This window comes from Aphelocoma coerulescens, chromosome 18, assembly GCF_041296385.1.
Source record: "Aphelocoma coerulescens isolate FSJ_1873_10779 chromosome 18, UR_Acoe_1.0, whole genome shotgun sequence".
Taxonomy (NCBI): Eukaryota; Metazoa; Chordata; class Aves; order Passeriformes; family Corvidae; genus Aphelocoma; species Aphelocoma coerulescens.
The window spans coordinates 3,923,433-3,942,244 of NC_091031.1; the positions used below are offsets into that span (position 1 = coordinate 3,923,433).

Genomic DNA, 18,812 nt, shown 5'->3' on the forward strand with positions numbered 1-18,812 from the left:
GGGCGGGATAATCCCGCCGGGAACACTCAGGTGCGATCTGCTCCATTTTCCTGGGAAAAAAAGCCGATCTACAGCTTCGGGGCACTCAGTGTGGTTACACAAAACATCTGTGTGCTAACTCCCAAGTGTTTAACCAGGTTAAATATCGAAGATAAGATACAACATTTTAAAAGCCCCTTTAAAATCAAGGTACTGTTACTTAAAAATGCAGCTCCTTTAATTGCTCTTTAGCATATGCAATTAATTTGGCTTTTCTGTCTCTGTATATAGTAAATGCAGAACACTTGTTCAATAGTATTATCTCTATTTATTTTTTTCTGAATTACTTATTTCATATTTATCCAATATATTGAGTTAATAATAGAACACTGCACATTCTTCTTTAGATGCCTGACAGCTCAGTGGCTTAATAATTAACGTTCTGGGGACTGAGACTTCGTTTTTATCCAAGAAAAATGTGTTCAGCCTATCCATCAGTGAGTCCTGTTGGCAGCATTGTACGTCCACAAGCAAAAATCTACAATGATTAAGTGACTGGGGTGAGTCACTCCGTTTTGTAAGAAAATGCAAACTATTTCTGAGGTTAGGATCACAGTCACCCATGAAGCTGTGTCTCTAGCTTCAAAAAAGTGGTAGGAGCTAAAAGGAAGAGAATTGTTATTGCTTCTGGTTTTTAGTTTGTTAGGTTTGGTTTTTGGGGGGGATTTTTTTTTTTTTTTGTGCATAGCCCAGTCAGATTTAAGCGCTTGTCCTCTTTATTTGTCAAATGCCTCATTGAGGACAAGGGCTGGAATCAATGTCTGGTGGCCTGTGTGTCAGTCTGCCAACTCCTCTGTGCTGAGAGCAACAATAATAGACCCCTGCTGACATCAACTGGCTTGGAATGCAGTTGTTGCTAATGCTATTTTATCTGTGGAGAGATGGCAAGATTGCAGTCTGACATCTCAGCAAACGTAACTGCCTCTGAAATTCTGATGGCAGCAGATGCTGCCTGGCTGATTGTTCCATTTGCTGTTCCCGAAGGTGCCAGGCTCTGGAAGGAGAGCAGGGACTTTGCAGTTCTGTAGTTCAGTAGCACGTCTGTTCGCTTTCCCCTGCAGGAAGAACACTTTAAACTGTGGGAAAGTTAGAAATAGTTAAATCAGTAGAAATCTATTTTTTCTTTTCCTGTGAATTAGATTGAAATATTCTCTTAAGCAAAACTGCTTCCTGCTGCTCTATCCAGAATGATTGAAATTGCACAGAAACACAGTGGTGTATCAGCAGCAAGAAGCAGCTGTAGTTCTACAGGAAAAGGAATTCACTACCCAACAATATTTCACAGACCTCTTCTGTTTCTAAATCTATTTTACAGCAGAGCAAACTGAGACACAAGAAAGTTATCTACAGACATTCAGAAAGTTGCTGGCAGAATTCACCTGGAGCCTGGGAATCCTGATGTCCATCCCTGTAATTAACCCATGGCACTTTTGGTCACAATTATCCTTTTGCTGAATATAGGATTATTCCAGGAGTATTGAAGCTCTTTTGTGATAAGGTATGATGTAGATTTAAGTACAGTTCTAAACTTTGGAAAGTGTAAATTGGGGAAGAGGCACTGTTAGTCAAAACAGAAGTAATTAATGAAGGTTAATCGTGTCTAGTTATATTTGACCTATAGAGGAAAATGTCGGGACTTTCACTTAAAACCTAACAGGAAACACATTAACCCTTCGGCCTTCAGAGGGACATTAGGAAAAAAGGCTAAGAGGGAGTTAGGGGACCCCCTCCTTAGGCCAGGAGGGGTGCAGCCCCTGAAACTGGAAATATCAGGGAAAACCATTCACAAGAACACTCCAGCTCCTAGTGTGCAAAGTTGTCCGTTGTATTTGTAAAATAATTCCTTCTCACTGATCCAGGGACTGGCACTGACACGAGGCGGGCAGAAGCTCAGCCTGTGGACAGCTGAGGGAGAATTGATCTGTTGTGAGTTTCATAGCACTTCAAATGGATTAAGGGTCACTGGATTCCAGTCCTGTTTCTGACTGCAGAGCACTGTCTGTCTCAGACTGGCTCCAGGAAATGGATGCTCTTTCACAGAAGCCAGAAGATTTCGTGGAAGAGCCATGGCCTCTTTCCAGGTTGCAGTTCACCCACTGCCCTAGGGAGTGTCATTAGTGGGAGGGAAGTGAAGTTGGGATTTAAAGGGATGAGGAGGGGAGAGAAAAAATAAAGCAGGATGGAGAAAAATCCTGTTAATTCTTACCAAGTACATCTTGTTTGACCACATTAAAATGTTGTGCTGATCATTTAAATAAAATAATGGGCCAGCTTCAAAAGTAATGTGTAAATCATGTATCAGGAACAGTTTCAATTGACTGACACACTGAAAGCAAAATCAATGGCACTGACTTCAGTGTGGGGGAGTTTGGATCACACCTATGAGCTCAACAAAAGAGGCAGTGTAATGAGGAATCATTCTCCTTTATTTCATATCTTTCTCAATTTGCATTGCAATGTGAAATTAAAATTATGGAGTCATCTTTTGAAAGTCTGATTTATTTATAAATATATAAATCATTGGGTCATACATACATATTTTTATATATATAAAAAATAGTGGAAAGCTGCCTAATTTTTTCTCTGTAACAGAGTGCTTTGTGTGCAGCTTCACGGGGTAAAATAGTTGTACCACCAGGAGTATTAATAATGTTCTGTGCGCATATGGAAGATTGGAGGTACAAAGTTATCAGAAAATCTTCAGTAATCTCCAAAGCACATTTCTACCATCCTAATCACTTCATTTTTACCCACTATATGAAACAGATGTAAAAATAGCTCTTTCATCAGTGGATTGCTACACATATTTGGGCTGCAGCGGCTCAATTCTGTTCAAAGCAATACTGTGAAATCGTGTGCAGATTGTGCTGTTAATCAGAAGCATCAATTGAATGTTATGTATCCATCTCTCCTCCCATCTCCAGTTCCCCTTCCCCATTCTGAGCAGGAAACAACACTTGGATGAAGCTCAGCACACTGATTTTCTGGATAGACTCTCTAGGAATGAGGAGGGACTTGAATTCTCTCCATATGTCATTTCCTTTCCCCTAATGGCTAAAAAAACCCCATTGCTGCAGTTCATATAACTTACTGAGAGAGAACATTACCAACATAGGGAAATAAGGGCAGGGGGATGGGACAGGCAGGACAGCCACATTCCACTTCTGAAGAACTGCTTTGCAAACTTGAATTGAGCAGGAATTTTTCTTCTGTGTACAAATACTGTTTTAGGTAGTTCCTTAAACTGAAGCTATTATCCCATCCGTACTTAAGTGTATATCAACACCTGCAGACAGGGATTAGGAAAGGAAAACGTAAGCAGAGGGGGAGTGATAACAACTCTGCAAGATGTAAACTAAGTCAGAAAGGAAAAACAGAGGGGATTGAGGGAGACTGACAGTGGGGACCTGATAATTTTTAATAAACCAAATTTTAATAGCAAATGATCCTAGAAAGTACTTAAAAAAATCAGATTAGCCCACTCCTGCAGCTTTTGTCCAAAGTGTCTTTAAAAACTTTTCTGTTCAGTACAACCAAGAGCACACGCAGATATCCTACCCTGCTGCAGAACACAAAATTTGATCTGCTGTATTGCACAGTGGATTTGCAGCTGTCAACAGAATTCAGTGTGTTGTAGTTACAAACTGAAAAAAGTAACCCTGGAATAAACATGACATAAAAAACCCAACAAAAACCATTTTAACTAAAGAGAAAGCTTACTTCCTCATAGCCAACCCACTGTGTATTAGACCCAAATTGGAACGTAATGTTTTTCTGGCAATATAATCCAAATGTTTGTTAAATCTGTAGCAACAAAACTGTGCAATGCTTTGCAGAAAAAAATGAGAGATGACATTTGCTAAAAAACCCCAAATTTTGCAGTCAGCAAATGGGTGCATGTGCACAGAGGGGGTGGATGTGCCTGCTTTCAGGGTGATTATATCTGACTGCAGAGCCAAGCCCTCCCATCTTTGATTAGACACATTGCCTAATTAGACATGTTGCCCCTGAATTCTAAAGCTAAAAAGAAAAGGAGAAAAACACCTTTCCTCCAGTTCTATTTTAAAGGGTTTCAAGAGTGGAATAAAGGAATGATTCAAGACACATGGTGACAGATTTTGCTTTAGGTTACTTTTAGCACTTCACTAGACCCACTGACCTACTTAAATATCTGTGCTCTTCTTGTCAGGCATAAAACCTTGCTTTGTAACTTTTAAAATGAAATACTTTAGAGGTATTTTTAGAGATAACTTTGTCTTAAATCCTCTCAAATTTATTTCACAGTGGACTTGTGGGTGATTCTGTTAAAAGAAAGCACAAAGGAAGCCAGTACAGCCTGTGAATAGGTTAGGTATTTCTGCAGTTCAGAAAGTTTTAGGAATAAGATTTCTTTTAAAAAAGAGGGATTGTTGAGTTTATTGAACCTGCAAATGCTTTTGTGTCGTGATTGAGCTTATTTATGGATATAATTTTCATGTAGCATGTTTATAAATGTCTCCAGACTTCACTCAAGGCAAAGCAGAGAGTTTCCAAAGCTGGACAGCCTGGGATACTTTCAGCAATTCCCAGAACTGTGAGTAGATGTGGTTTGCACAGTCTGAGACAGCTCATCTGACTCTTAGTGCCTGCTTCCCCATGGCAGAAAATAATCATCCCATGGGGTTAAGGCTTTGTGAGCTATTTTTGGGTTTGCACCTTGCAGATTTGGCTACCTGCAGGAGTACACAATATTGTTATAATTTGATACATTTCCTGGAATTAATCTTGTCTCTTGAATGGAAAGCTTTGGAAGTAACTTGAGTGAGACACATGGGAAAACTTCCACTTGCTTGAAGAAACAGAGGAAATCACAACTACAAGGTGGGGGCTGTTTTAAGTGGCTTACACTGCCCCAAGATGCCCTCTCTGCCAACACGAGAGGAATCTGCTGCTGGCCTCTTGCATCTGTAGCTGCATTTGTCTCTAACAGCCATAGTCCCTGCAACAGGTTAGAATGGGATAAATTACTCCTCTTAAACCTCATCATAACCCCTGACACGTGGAATTCTGTAAAGCTTGGAACATTAATCTCTGGATATTTGGATAAGTCATGATGGCCAGTGAGAAGAGGCTAATTATGCCAAAGTATTAAGGCTTATCAGACAATGTTGCAGGGCTTTTGGAGAGCCAGGAAAGCTTCCCTGCTTGCCATGGCTGCATGGATGGAAGGTGCATCATGGAACATTTGTTATTTCTTCCAAATCATTAAACAGAGGTTTGTGGTACAAGCTGGGTGTTAACTGGGCAGACCAAGGACTGATTTAACAAGGCAAATACCTGCCAGTGTATCGCTGCTGATCAACAGTGGCTAAGGCTTGAGTTTATAGCAGCAGGACTGAGTCAGCTTCTGGCATCCTTGGCAGTGGCACCCTGCTCTCAGCATCACCGCTGTACTTAAAACCCAGAGATTTGCAATATAGGAGATTTTACAGCTCACCTTTTGCAGATGACAAAATCATTATTTCAAATTGATGCTGGGTCACAGTGAATAAGAAGATTGGAGAAGGTTTGATATTCCTTTAGTGGCTAAATAATGTGGCTTGGTTAAAACAGTGTTGTATATCAACTCTTTAAATACTTATTTGGGCTGAGATTCTTCCCCAAAACACTTCATTTGTCTGAGCTCTGCTCTACTGGGACAGTACACGCCCTGTCAAGTTGAATCAGACACTATCTGCAGGCACATGTTGTAGCACAGTAGTAAACTAAGTTCTTGATATGTCACACAGAGGCAAATGTTTCCAACCTTCTTTTTTTCTAAGGTCTTCTAGGAAAATATTTTATATCAGCCAAGGAAATCTAAAGATGAGATTCTACAGTTGCTTCATTCACAACCTGAGAAAGTTGCACTTAGCAGTTGCACAAGGAAACATGTGGTTCTTTAGGAAACTTCAGTAATTTCAGTTGGAGTATTTAGCATGTAGCGTTCAAAGCACTTGACAAAGCCAGTCATCTGTTGCAGTGGGGATACTGCAACACGCCTATATCAAACCAGGAGTCCCATGGAAAAGAAATATATACGGACGGATTCTTGCTAGATGTTTCAGAGATGTTTATTTCCCCAGCCGCATGGCCGGGCTCTGCCAAGCGACTGCTGCAGTCAGCACCCGAGCTGCTTTGCCCGCGCAGGGGAACACAAACCAACCAATGGGGAACGAGGCTGAGCAGGGGCAGGGAAACCCCGTGTGTCTGTGCCCTCAGGGCTCCCGGGGCTGCATCGCGGGGGGAGGAGACCCCAACAGTCATCCAAGAGTCAGGTAAAGAAATCGTATTATTGATAGTGTCCTATAGATAAATAAGTGGAAATAATGGAAGAATAAAGGAAATATTTTTCAGACAGAGACCTTCTGGAGGCTGATTTTGTACTTCAAGTCAACAGCAGTCTCATCAATCTTGGATGTAAGACAAGTCAGGGAATGTATTTTAAGCCTAAGATACATCACTGTGCTCAAAAACTGAAGCTTGGTTCTGCCCTGTGTGCTGGGCTGTTAAAATGCTGTGCACCACCTGCCACTGGGTTCTGGGCTATGAGACACATCCTGCAGCAGAGAACAGTTATGACATGAGCTAGACAAGGGGCTGGGCTGACACATTGGTGTCACCTCCAGCCTTCAGCCCAGGCACCAGGACATGGTTTCTCATGACAGATTTACCCCTCTCAAAAAGTGGACTTCAGCCTCTGTCTAATAATAAATTGTGACACATCTATTTATTCCATGTTCAGTGCCTGTCTCTAAAATCTCCCTTTTCTTCTTCTGCTAAAGTATTAGGATAGTGCTGTCCTGCAGGACAGGATGAGGAAATAACATGGCTAAAGAACTGCATGGAATATATGTGCATCAGTTACTAATCTGTTCTGGATGGATGGACTTAAAAGTTGTCTTAGTGACTAACCACTGGAAAATCCTGTGATATGGAAGCTCGTGCATTTTTTTCATAGCCACAGCTGCAGTCATTTCAGAGACACATCATTTCCCCAAGACACATCCTGTCTCAGAGGGCCACAGTGTCTCTGCTCCAAGCTGCTGTCCCCTTTTGCAGTAGCCAGCGCATGGGTGGAGATTTCCTTCCTAGTTTCTTCTCCTGGAAAGCTTCATCTCCAGCTCCAGCTTGAGAAATGGATTGAATCTTGACCTCTTGCATAAACATTGTCTCTGCATGCCAGAGGGAGCCTTAGTGAGAACCAGAGCCCCTGTCTAGACATGTTTCTTCATCCCAGAACTCTGATAGATTTGTCCTCCACTGCTAGGTTAACTCTCTTTGTCTCTGAGCAGCAACAGTGACAGAGTAAAATCAGATATTTAAGCATGTGCATCTCAATGCTTTAATGTCGTTTGTTCTATTAATCAGTAACACAAACAATCCTTCAGTCTGACAATTTTCACAATCTGCAAAGGGAAAAAAGGGATCTTGTACAAAGTGAAATTTTCTGTTCCTCATCTTCATTCCTGAAATGCAGAAGCATTTTATACATAACTGCAGTAAGGTTTGCTGCTTTTGTACAGAAGAGCAGCAGGGAAGGTAACAGAAATCCTTATGGAGGACAGAATTCCATTCAGAAACAGGACAAAAAATGTGATGGAAATGAAATGAATTCAGGAAGTACTTTAGCTACAGTAAGAAGTTATGATTGGCTTAGGGAAGATTTAGAAGAAAAACCTGTGCCAAAGAGGGAGACCAGGAGAACAGTGCCCTTTGCAAGCAAAGGTGTTGATGAATGCTTTGAAAGGGAATGAGTTATCAGGCAAATTAACAGAGGCAGACAAATCTGCTGGTAGAAACAGTCATCATTCTTCACAATTTCATTTTTCTATTTTTTTTTTGGCCACATTAACAAAGTTTTACCAAAAAAAGAAAAAAAATTACAGATGTGATAAGAAAGGGAACAGACTTTCATAAATATTTCAAATGTATCTCTTTCTGGATAAAGTTGAACCTGATAAATTTAAAAAAATTTGGGGTTGCCTAGGTGTAATCTGCTATAATGCTTTATTTCTCAGAACTACACCATTAGGTGGCAAAATAGGCATTTAGCATTATCAGTTGCACATACAGTGGAAATACATCATAAAGAAAGAGGAAATGGAGGTGTAATTCTCTAGCGATCAACTCATCTTTAACTCCATGATCTCTTGGGGTGGTGTCTATAATTCAACCATGTCAGGCTCTGGGAAATTTAGTAAATGATGAGTAGTAAAAATAAACACAGTCCAGATAATTTTAACTATATTTATTTTTAAAAATTGTCTCAGGAAAATAATTTTAACCTTTTAATTTACTCACAAAAACTTAATAAGAGGGGCAGCTCTCTTGCTTTCTTGATATCATTACAGAAGCTGGGGAAGAATGTGATATAATACCAGCCATCTCTCATTACTGCTGAAGGAATGTGCTGTGATTAAACCTATATACAGAAAGAAATGGAATGTAATTCTTAAATGTTGATTTGCTTTGAACACATTCCACATGCCGAGGAATGAGTTTCCAGTATATTCTTCCATTTCTAAAGATGGGGAGGACCTCACCTCTAAAAAATTAACTACAACCATCCTCTTCTGAAAATGAACACTACTTGGTTAAAGATGTTTCTATGCATTTCCCAGTGTCCAAAACCACTAAATCCTTTGAGAACCATCTGTGAAAGCAAAACCTTTTCTTTCTTCCTCTTGGTAAATTCAAGAAATCAAAGCCCTTTTTTGTGCAGCTGTGGAACAGAAGAAATTTTAGTATTTCTAAATACTTCTTCAAAAGTTTCACTCATGATACCAATATCACTATTATATCATAATGATACCAACTATTATATTTTTTTCTCCTTATGGATTCTTCAACAGCCCTGTTGGTGTCCTAAAGTTACCTGACCTTGCCCTTTCTCTATACATTTCCTCCAGTCCTTTAGAGGGTGGCTCGGCTGTGAAGCTCTGGCTGAAGAAGGCTGGATGGAATTCCCAAGTCTAGCAGCAAGGCTATCATCCAAAATGATCTGCAGGGTGGTGCAAGGCACTCCCGTCCCTCCAGATCCCAGTGAGCTACCTCATCTTGAAAGGATGTGTTGTTCAGTGATATCAGCCTGCAGTGGAACACGGGGCTCTTGTTAGCAGCACTGATCATATTTGCTCGTCCCTCTCACAGGATCAGCCCTGCACAGAATGAAGCCTCCTGAAACAGAACTGCATAAAGACACAATTTACTGCAAACTCTTGGCTTCTGAAACTGAAAGCAGGATCAGCGAGACATTGGTTCTGTTAATCTGAGAATATTTTGAGAACTTGGGGGACAATGCTGGCTCAAGAACCTCCAGATCATAACATTCCAGTGGGACTCCTTAGTTGGGAAAGTAGCACTTTCAACCATCAGGGACTGTCAGCATCTTTGGTCTGCTACACTGCTGCAGCTCCTGGTGCTCTGCCAGGCTTCCCTTCATCTGCTCACTGCAGATCTTGCACTGGTCCCTCATGGAGCTGCTCAGCTTAAATCCTGCCTGGCAGTTCTACTCAGTGGAGGGGAACAGGGAGTGAAAATCCTCATTTCCCAACAGAGGGGGAAGATAGGATGGGACACAAACACCTGTGGAACACCCAAGGCACACCCATTGACACAAAGAGAGAAGGGAAGGAGAGCAGCTGGCATTCTGGTGCCTCTGTGTGTCCAAGAACAGCCTGGCCCAGCTTGTTCTCCCCACATTAGTCACGAGAGGACCTGGGCCTGACCTAGCTGGGACACAGCTCTGCCTGCCAGACTGATGGGAGCTGGAGCCCCTCTTCTCCCACCCTGTTAAATAGACATCTACTCCATAGGACTGTCCCATGTGTAACTGATGTGTTTTGGATGTATTTGTAAAAACCCTCAAGTCATGTTGGTTGTTTAAAAATAAATAAATAAAATAAAATATGGCACATATTAAAGAAAAATGCACAGCAGTAGCAGCCATCCTGCAGACAGTACACTTTATATGGTCACCCAAATACACACACTGGCAGTTAATGCTCTAACACTTGCAATATATCACAGTATTTTCACTGAAAGGTTAGCAGCGTGTCCAAAAATCTTAGAAAAATTTATAGTTCAGCAAGTTGCTTTCTGAAAAGCGGTTTGAAACCAAGTACACTTCATGACCTTTAAAAACCACTTTTAATGAAAGCATTAAAATGTTCATATAACTACTGAACAATACTGTATTTAATCCCAACAGGTCTTTTTTTTAAATATTGGCATTTCAATTAATGTCTGACACACTAGTTATCCATTAGAAAAAGATCACGTAGAAAGAATTCTCTGTTTAATATAACATTAAATACTTTTGTCAAATTATATCAGAATTATTGAATGTTGCATCCAAAGCGCACTGCAAGACCCCAGAAATGAGTAATCATCATGTTAGGAAAAATCTAGAAATAAGTATGTGAAAAGTAGTTTTATATTTTTGTTTTTCTGTTCAGTTTAGCAGTGGCCAGGTAATGTTGCAATATTTGCAAACCATCAGCCATTTGCTTTATATACTTGGTTTGAGAAAAGGATAATGACCTGGCTATGTGAATTTGTAACAGATTGGAACTTTAATAGCATGACCTTCAATTACAAATGCTGATTTTTTTTTTTTTTTTTTTTTTTTAATGCAGGAATCAGGATACCTGGAATGTCTTTGAGGTGTGTGCAAATTTACATAACCATTACAAAGTAACTTTTTTACTCTTTCAGTGCAATAAAAAGCCATAAAATCTGTAGATACCCCATGTTTTGCAGTAAATGCAGTTTAGATTTTAATTGTTTCAAATTTCTTTTGAACTAGTAGCAAAGCATTGAATCAATGCTTTCTCTTGTGCTCTGCCTGCTGTGAAGGAGGTTGGTGTCTAACATTTGCTATTTTTGTGTTAAACAGCTGATGGCAAAGGGAACAGGCACAGCCCTGGCCAAGGAATGGATCCCAGGTCCTGATCCCAGGACTCCTCTGCTCCCTGTTGAAGAGACACTGGAACAGCAGTGAAGCACTGCAGGAAGCATTGGAAATCTCCACCTGGAAGAACCTGGCACTTAAGACACTTCGGGAGGAAAGAGAAGTGAGTCCCCACATACAGTGTGGGAGAGGTCACATTTTATGGAAAGAAAGTTTTGAGAACCACATTGCACTTCCAAGGCCTTCAGCGGAAAAAAATCAGTTCCATGCCCCAGGTTTGAATTAACAAGGCCCAAGCTCTGAGCTCTGTCAGGATGGGACCACTCCAGACATGGTTACAGCTCAGCTCTGTGCAACTGCAGAGAGAGAACCTCCTGGGCTGTGTAAAAACCACATGATGAACTCTGTGAAGCACAGGTCATCTTCTCATCCCGTGCTGGCGTTCTGATCCATAGCTGGATTCTCATCTCTGACTACCCACATGATAATACTTCACAGGTAACCTCAGCAGGAAGAAGCCAGAGCAGTGACATGACCAAACGAGCAGAGTATTAGTAAGGTTGTTAGTAAGAGTAGGTGTGGGATGTATTAGTTCAGAATTCTAAGGTAACCTTGACTCTGGCAACCTTTGTATCTTTTCCCACCCTTGACGCCCCTCTGGCCCTTCAGGAAGCTGTCCGTGACTTTGATGGACCTCCCCTCATGGGAAGTGTGTTGCAGAGCTGGGAAAACTCTGGAAAGAGTCCCCTTTCCTGCAGGGTGGGAGTTAAATTTGGCCACATGGCATGGATGCAAGGCATTTTTTAAAAATTATTATTATTCTGAGAATGGCCGTTCACAGAACCCAGCTGCTGATTTCTACACAGTGCAGATAAGAACTAAATTGGTCCAAAGTTTAACAGTTTCCAGGGCTGTCCATCACACCCTGTCCATGGGGAATACTGCCGTGGATCAGCAGCACTCCTGCGTGGGGTCCGCATGTCAGCCTGGCTCCGAATTCTCCTACCGTGTCTTTTCCCATTTGCACCCTTGATTTTCCGGTCCCAACTCCCCACACAATTTCTCTGTCATCTTCTCCTCTCCACCTTGGCCATTCACCCACATTCTTCCCGATCCCGGCTCTCCCAGGACATGGTCATTCCCTGCAACCTTCCCGATCCCCAGCTCTCCCAGGACACGGCCATTCCCCCCGTCCTCCCCAGCCAGGAACACCCCAACCGCCGCCGCCACCTGACGCCATCCTCCCCCCCCAGCCTCCCGGGCCGACCCGAGGCGGGGCGCGGGGGCGGGCAGGGCCTCCCGGGAGCAGGAGGGAGGGAGGGAGGGACGGAGGGAGAGGAGCTGAGCTGAGCCCGCCGCCAGTCCATCGATCTGTGCGGCTCCGTCCCGGCTTTGTTGTGCTCGGGCCCGGGGGCGGGGAAGCGGAGGGAAGCGGGGAAGGCTCCGCTCCTCCTCCGCGGCCCCGGCCCCGCTCATGGCGACGCTGGGCACATCCGGGCCTCTCCTCCTTCTCCTCCGGCGGCCGCCGCTGCCCTGAGTGCCCGGCCCGGCTCCATTCGCGCCTCCCCCGAGCCCTTGGCGGAGCAGCGGCGGGGGAGCCCCGGCCTGGGCCATGTCCAACCCGGGGGCCCGGCGGAACGGGCCCGTCAAGCTGCGACTGACAGGTGAGGCTGGGCCGGGGGCGCGGGGCCAGCCCGGGCGGGAGGCGGGAGCGGCTCCTCCGGGTGTCGTTGAGGTTGAACCTGGGGCCGGAGCGGCACCTTAGGCCTCGCAGGGAAGGGGAGGGCGAGGTTTCCCTCCCCTTGGTTCCCCTCGGCCCCGGGCTCTGCGTGTCCGGGCTCCGCCGCCCGGCCGGCCCGGGCCCCGCAGCCGCCTGGGCGAACTTTAGCCACCGCACCCCAACTTTGCTGTTTATTTGCTCTTCGTCTTCTCGGTGTAAACTCGAAAGAAACTGTCCCACTCTTTGTTTTGATCTCTTTGTTTATTGTTGTTTTTTTTTGTTGGGGTTTTAAAGCGATTTTTTAAACTAAGACTGTTGGCACTGGAGAGGCTCCCCAGGGCAGTGGTCGCAGCCCCAAGGCTGCCAGAGCTCAGGGAGTCTTTGGACAACACTCTTAGGGACAGGGAGAGATTAGGGGGTGTCCTGTGCAGGGCCAGGAGCTGGATCCTGCTGGGTCCCTTACAACTCAGCATATTCCATGATTCTATGGCTGTTCACAGTTCTTGGGTGAAGTGCCTTGTGCTGCCCTCCTCCAGAAGACCACTTGACCTCTGATATTTTAAAATACCATAAAAACGGTTCACGTGCATGCTGGGAAGGAAAACAATCTGGTCTTAAATACTTTAAACGATGCTCTTTTTCTATAAAATCTCAGGTAAATAGGTTTAGAGGAAAAAATATTGGAAGTTCTGCTAGAGCTTTCTTTAAAAAAATACGGGACACTTGGAACTAGCTCTTTTCTTCAAAGTATTAAGTCCTCCCGCACATAAATGATACTGTGTGTCCTGAAGCATCGTTACAGGAAGGTAAGCGATTAGAAAAGAATAGCTTTACACTGTAAATACTCATCTCTACATATAGTGTATCTAACCAGCTTGCAAAAGAAATGTTTTTAAAAATGTTAAATGAGTTGTTATATTTACTTTAGGTGTATAAGAAATATCTCCAGTTTAATGGCTAATAAAGAGAGGTGTTTTTATGCTGATTTATCTAAGTATGTTATTTTTACAGGAAAAGTAAAACGTATCTGCTTATGTTTTACTTTGGAAATACTCTGACTAGATTTGTAGTTTAGTTTTCATGGAGATTTGTGAATGTCTCTATATTACACTTGGAAATAAAACTCTTAAAATGAGCGTAGCTGGGACTGTTGCATGGAACAGTGCCGCCTTGTTTTTACAGAGTGTTTTGTAGCTTTCTCCTCAGGTTATTGCTGTGTTCATGCAGTGCTTTAAAACTTCCTTTCCCTGAGCAATGAGTGCTCAGACTTGCTTATCTTTGAAACATTAAAAATGGTCTGTAGTCTTATTTAAAAGCATGGAAAATACTGTCTAGGGAGTTGACTTTCTCACCTCTGTCTTTTCTGTTCAAATTTGTTTCATATTTTATTTTTATTGAGGATTAAGCATGTAATGAAACTGTGCCTGTGACAATATTGGTGTGTCGAGGGGAGTGTGATTGTGACCAGAACCAGGCTGTGGTTTTACACACTATGGTCAGCCAGGTACAACCCTAAGGAATGTTTTTGGGTATTTTGTCATCTTGTATTTTAGGAAGGGAATGTACAGAGCATGGGATGAAGGCAAAATTGTCTTTTTTTAGGACTGTTCCAGGGTTAGCAGCTCGTGCAGTCACTGAGTACCAGTTCTGTTACTGGAAGCTTATAGGAAACATTGGCCTGTTTCTCCACTTAAACAGCTTGAGGTATTTTCTGCTTTAGCTAGTTGTGAGTTGTTTCACATAATGTCATTTGTTGTAAGGAAGCTTTACATGTTTAAGGAAAACATTGAATTTTATTAATTCAGCTGACATGTTGTCAGTTCTTGCCTAGGAATAGTTTTAAGTGTTCTGTGTGGTTTTGATTACCCTTTTTGATTGGAAAAGCAGTTTAAGGACTCTTGAGTTCTAAAACTGTTTGGAATTAGAAGAATCTGTATATCCAGTGTTTTTAAAAGTTTATTCTCAAACTGACAAATGCTATTTAATCTTAATTTTCTTTGGCTCTATGAAACTAGCAGTCTTCTGTTTTGGCTTGAATGTTTATAGGATTAATTCTGCAATCATTATTCAGTGCTTATCTTTTCTGTTCATTATCTCTAAATTAGATGGTATAGACTAAAAAATGGATTTCAAGAACTGGATTCAATTAGCAGTTTTTCAGGACGTAAACATTAAAGGTTTAGATGGAAAACATTGTTTTGACTGACTGGATAAATGACAGGGTAATGTTTGATGTGAGTCCAAGAACTGATCTGGAGCTAGTGCCCAACTAGTCAGTCCATCTTGAGGAGCCAAATAAAATATTTAACCTAGGCCTCATTTTGCAAAAAAGCTTGACTCTTTGTTGGGACCTTAAGAAAGTTCTGAGAAATGTTTGGCATACCTTTACAGTAAGTGTTTAACAGTTTATTTAGGTCTGGGTTCCATAACAGAGACAAACCACAGCGGTGGCATACTTCTAGTAAGTTTTTATTTAGTTTACAGTGCATCTGTGTAATACATTTCTTATAAAAGGTTATTCTTTTGCTCCAAGGTATAGCTGTTTGTTGCAAGTATCACTTGACTCTTTCGTGATACATATGTTGATACAGTTCACATAATCTTGGGCTGGAAAATCTCTGGATAATTGTTAAAATCTGAGTATTATGGCTTCTGATGATACTTCTAGCAGGAGGTGTAAATCCTTGTTTCTGATTAAGATATAGGCAGTGTAACTTAAATTAGCTAAAGTCTAGAATTGCACTAGTCTTCTGCAAAATATATCTTAACAGCTTGTAATAACAATGTCCAAGGATGTGTAAGGAAAATTTCTTCAACTCTCACATATTTACCACCATTTGATCTAGTCCTATCCTGAGTACATCTGAGTTCTACAAAAGCTGCAAGTGCAGTCATCCCCTTCCATTCCTAGTGTGATTTTTCTCAGTGTTGTGTTGAATTTGTGGATTTGTAAATACACTACACTGTCAGACAGAATGTGCTATGAGTTCTTCCAGCCCTGTGTTGAACTATGTTTATCTTTCATTCTTCAGAAAACTGAGGAACAACCATTTTATGTCCTAATATGTGAATTGTCCAGTGTTACAATAGCTACATTGGATTGCTTGCACTTAGGAGATCAATGACAGCTCTCTGAAGCCCATAAGGCTGTTTTTATCAAGGAGATACTTTATAAAATCAATTTGAAGTCTGCAAAACTCTGTGAGCATTAGAATATATTGAGTAAAGGTTCAGTGCAGAAGTTTCTTTAGTTCATGTGTTAGTTCATGTTCAATGTTTGTCCCAGAATTGTTAACAAGTAAAGATACTTCCATAGCCACAAAGCACAGTTACACTGAGCTGGAAAAAGTGGTAATAAAGATCCCACGGATAAAACTGGAATGAGCTGGAAGAGTTTTGCTGATGCAGAATCAGATGTAGGCCTGAAGAGTTGTTGGATTTGTTTTTCCTCCTTTTTACTGCTTCCAGCTTTCCTGCAGGGTTTGCTGATTAGGGATATAAAAGCACTGGGTGTTGTGTTGTGGAAAATGGATCAGCATCTCATGTGCTGTCCCCTCTCTCTGTTCTCTCTTGCTGCTTTACTGTCTATCCAGACCTCACAGTACAAAGGTGGGACTGCACTGTAAATTTACAGTATTGAAGAAAGAAAGTGCTACTGTTTTATCAGACCATAGAAACTCTGGTTGTGATGCTAATAATATTTCTTGAGAAACATATTTAATATTTAGAAAAAGCCAGAATATTCCTGAGCTTTGTAAAATAATGTGGAATCTTCAAACTTGTTTTTTTGTAGTGGATATATCTAAGTGTTAAATTAATATAGTTGAAGACAGTGGTTTACCTGAATCCTAAATTTTCCATCAGTGGTGGTGGAAGCAGGACTGAAGTTTATGGATATCAGAGCCTCACTGTGGGAGTATCTGATTGATCAATTGATACAGTAGTTCCCCATATTTTTATGTAGCAAGGCAGTGGTTTTATAGTTGATTGAAACTGTAGTGCCATTTTAGGTGAGTCTAAAATCTGAGTGCTGTTTCTTTTTTCTCTTTGTAGTCCCTGGCTTCACTTTCTGGGCCCTCCCTTGTGTTGACGCCAGCAACTGTGTAGCTATGGGATGAGCTGAAAGCTAATCCTACCAGCAGAAAAATGGTTTTTTGTATTGAAGAAGAGGGATGCAGAGAAGAAGCTGAAAAGAGGGCAGGGGCAGGACTGCCTCTCTTACCAGCAGCCTGTACTTAGATAGGCTTTGGTCAACAATAAAATAATGGGCTTCCTTCATATAAGGTATATTTGACTTAAGTACCAGTTTTTGTAAGCCATGTGTCATTAAGAAATCCGAATCAATAAATTACATAGTAAGTGGATTAAACTGGTGTAGTCATAACAAAGTCAATAGATGTGTCTAATCAGATACACAGGGACGGATGGCTGCTTAGCCCTCAATATTTTCATCAAGGTATGAAGTGTGTGTAAATACATGCTTTCTTCTATACACGGTATATAGTTATAGATATTTATATACATATAAATCACCTGTGGATCATACAGATGCCAAGAATTGTAATAAACAACTGGGCAGCTGTATGGAACAGTTTGAGCTGTTTGTTTCTGTGAGTTCAGCTTGTATGATCAAGTTTTATTCATCTGGGTATAAAATTAGGTATCTGTGTTCAAGGGTACATAATGGGGTATCATGGCAAGCAGAACAAAGATCAGAAAGGATTTGGGGGAGGAAATTGTAGTAGGAAAACCATTATACGGGGGCTTCAATTAAAAGATTGAAATTCAGTTCAAAAAAACCTCACTATTCACCTTAGGCTGTACAATCAGGAGAGCAACACATAGAAGCTAGTAGATGATTTACATGTGTAGGTAACATATGGGGCGTATGTGGGAGACATGGGAAATCTGCAGGCAGTCCTAGTGGTAATGTTTAAAAAAATTAAAGCTATTGCAGGAGAAAAAAAAAAGAAATCCTGGGGCTGGAAAAATAGTGAGTAATGTTTAGAATTGTACTTTTCAGTTAAGTTTAAAGAGTTTACATTGTAACGTCTACTGTAACTGTCCTCTAACATCTGTGTGCATAGCTGAACAAAGCTGAGAAACTCATCTAGTGGTGACAAATTAATTTTATTCTGTTTTCATTGTTAATCACACTGAAAAATCTGATCAGGTCCCAGATGAAAACATTTTGTCTTTGTGTCCGTAAGGTGAATGGGTAGATCCCTGAAAGAAGACAGCTTTTAATGTTTCGTTCTGGTTTATCTCATGGTCTTTGAAGTGCTTCCTTGCTGTGCCATCTTACTTAGAATTACATCTCACCACTGGGCCAGACCTTTCTTGCAGTGTTTAAAAGGGTGGATGATTTCTTTGGGTGTCTTCCCTGCTCTCCTCACAAAAATGACGTGAGCTGGCTTCTTACTTGGCTCAGTGGCACGAGTACATTAGTGCACAGGCTATTATGTGCTTGCTTTGATATATAAAATGTAAATGCTCATCACATGTGCAGGGCTGAGATCATTCCAGTGACTCCTGAGAGGTGGGAAAGATTTACCTCAGTGATGTCAGACAGTGTGTGTAAAAGGAGCTGCTGTGTGTGTCTGCTGTTAGCAAAGCACATTCCTGTTTGGGGAAGAGGATCAGAATCTTGAGGGACATTTGTCAATAATATATTCAAGGAAGCAAATTGTTGGCTTTTTCTTGCTACTTAATCTTTAAATGCTTCCAATGAAAGCATAGATAAGATTGCTCGTAACTTTAAAGAAATCTTCATCTGTTGATAACAAAGCTCAGGACAAAACTGCTAAGCATTATCATCTGAATTTAAGAGGGAGACTGATATAGGATGGAGAATAGACATGCTCAAGATCATAAAAAGGATAAACCAAGTAAAGCTGAGATTTAGATTCACTATCTTTTGACTTTCTGCCCATGAACATTGTTTCTTTTGAGTTTAAATCCACAGAAAATATGGTTCTGGTTTGGGCCTTCTGAGACTATGCAATTGGGGTGATTTTGGTTCTCTCTCATATGCTATATTTGTGTTGCACCATTCAGCTGTATTTTAGCATCCTGCAGACTCTTGGGAACTGCTTTTTTTCCACTTCAAAATACTTTTTT

The 18,812-nt window shown here is 41.4% G+C and overlaps 1 protein-coding gene and 1 long non-coding RNA gene across 3 annotated transcripts in view; both read left to right on the forward strand.

Moving 5' to 3' along the window:
* The first annotated feature begins 101 nt into the window (after positions 1 to 101).
* LOC138120360 (uncharacterized) lies at positions 102 to 10,429 on the forward strand. Of its 2 annotated transcripts, none has more exons than XR_011155830.1 (4): positions 102 to 189; positions 387 to 539; positions 1,355 to 1,537; positions 8,970 to 10,429. It is a non-coding gene; the product is annotated as an uncharacterized lncRNA (long non-coding RNA). The 2 variants fall into 2 exon arrangements; XR_011155829.1 differs by lacking the exon at positions 8,970 to 10,429 and adding an exon at positions 1,899 to 2,419.
* A 1,875-nt stretch (positions 10,430 to 12,304) lies between these two features.
* Positions 12,305 to 18,812, forward strand: part of SMURF2 (SMAD specific E3 ubiquitin protein ligase 2) — a 60,040-nt gene continuing 53,532 nt past the window's right edge. Inside the window, exon 1 of the mRNA XM_069032941.1 lies at positions 12,305 to 12,636. Coding sequence (XP_068889042.1) covers positions 12,585 to 12,636 — 52 coding nt within the window. The 5' untranslated portion in view covers positions 12,305 to 12,584. The remainder of the gene's footprint in view (positions 12,637 to 18,812) is intronic.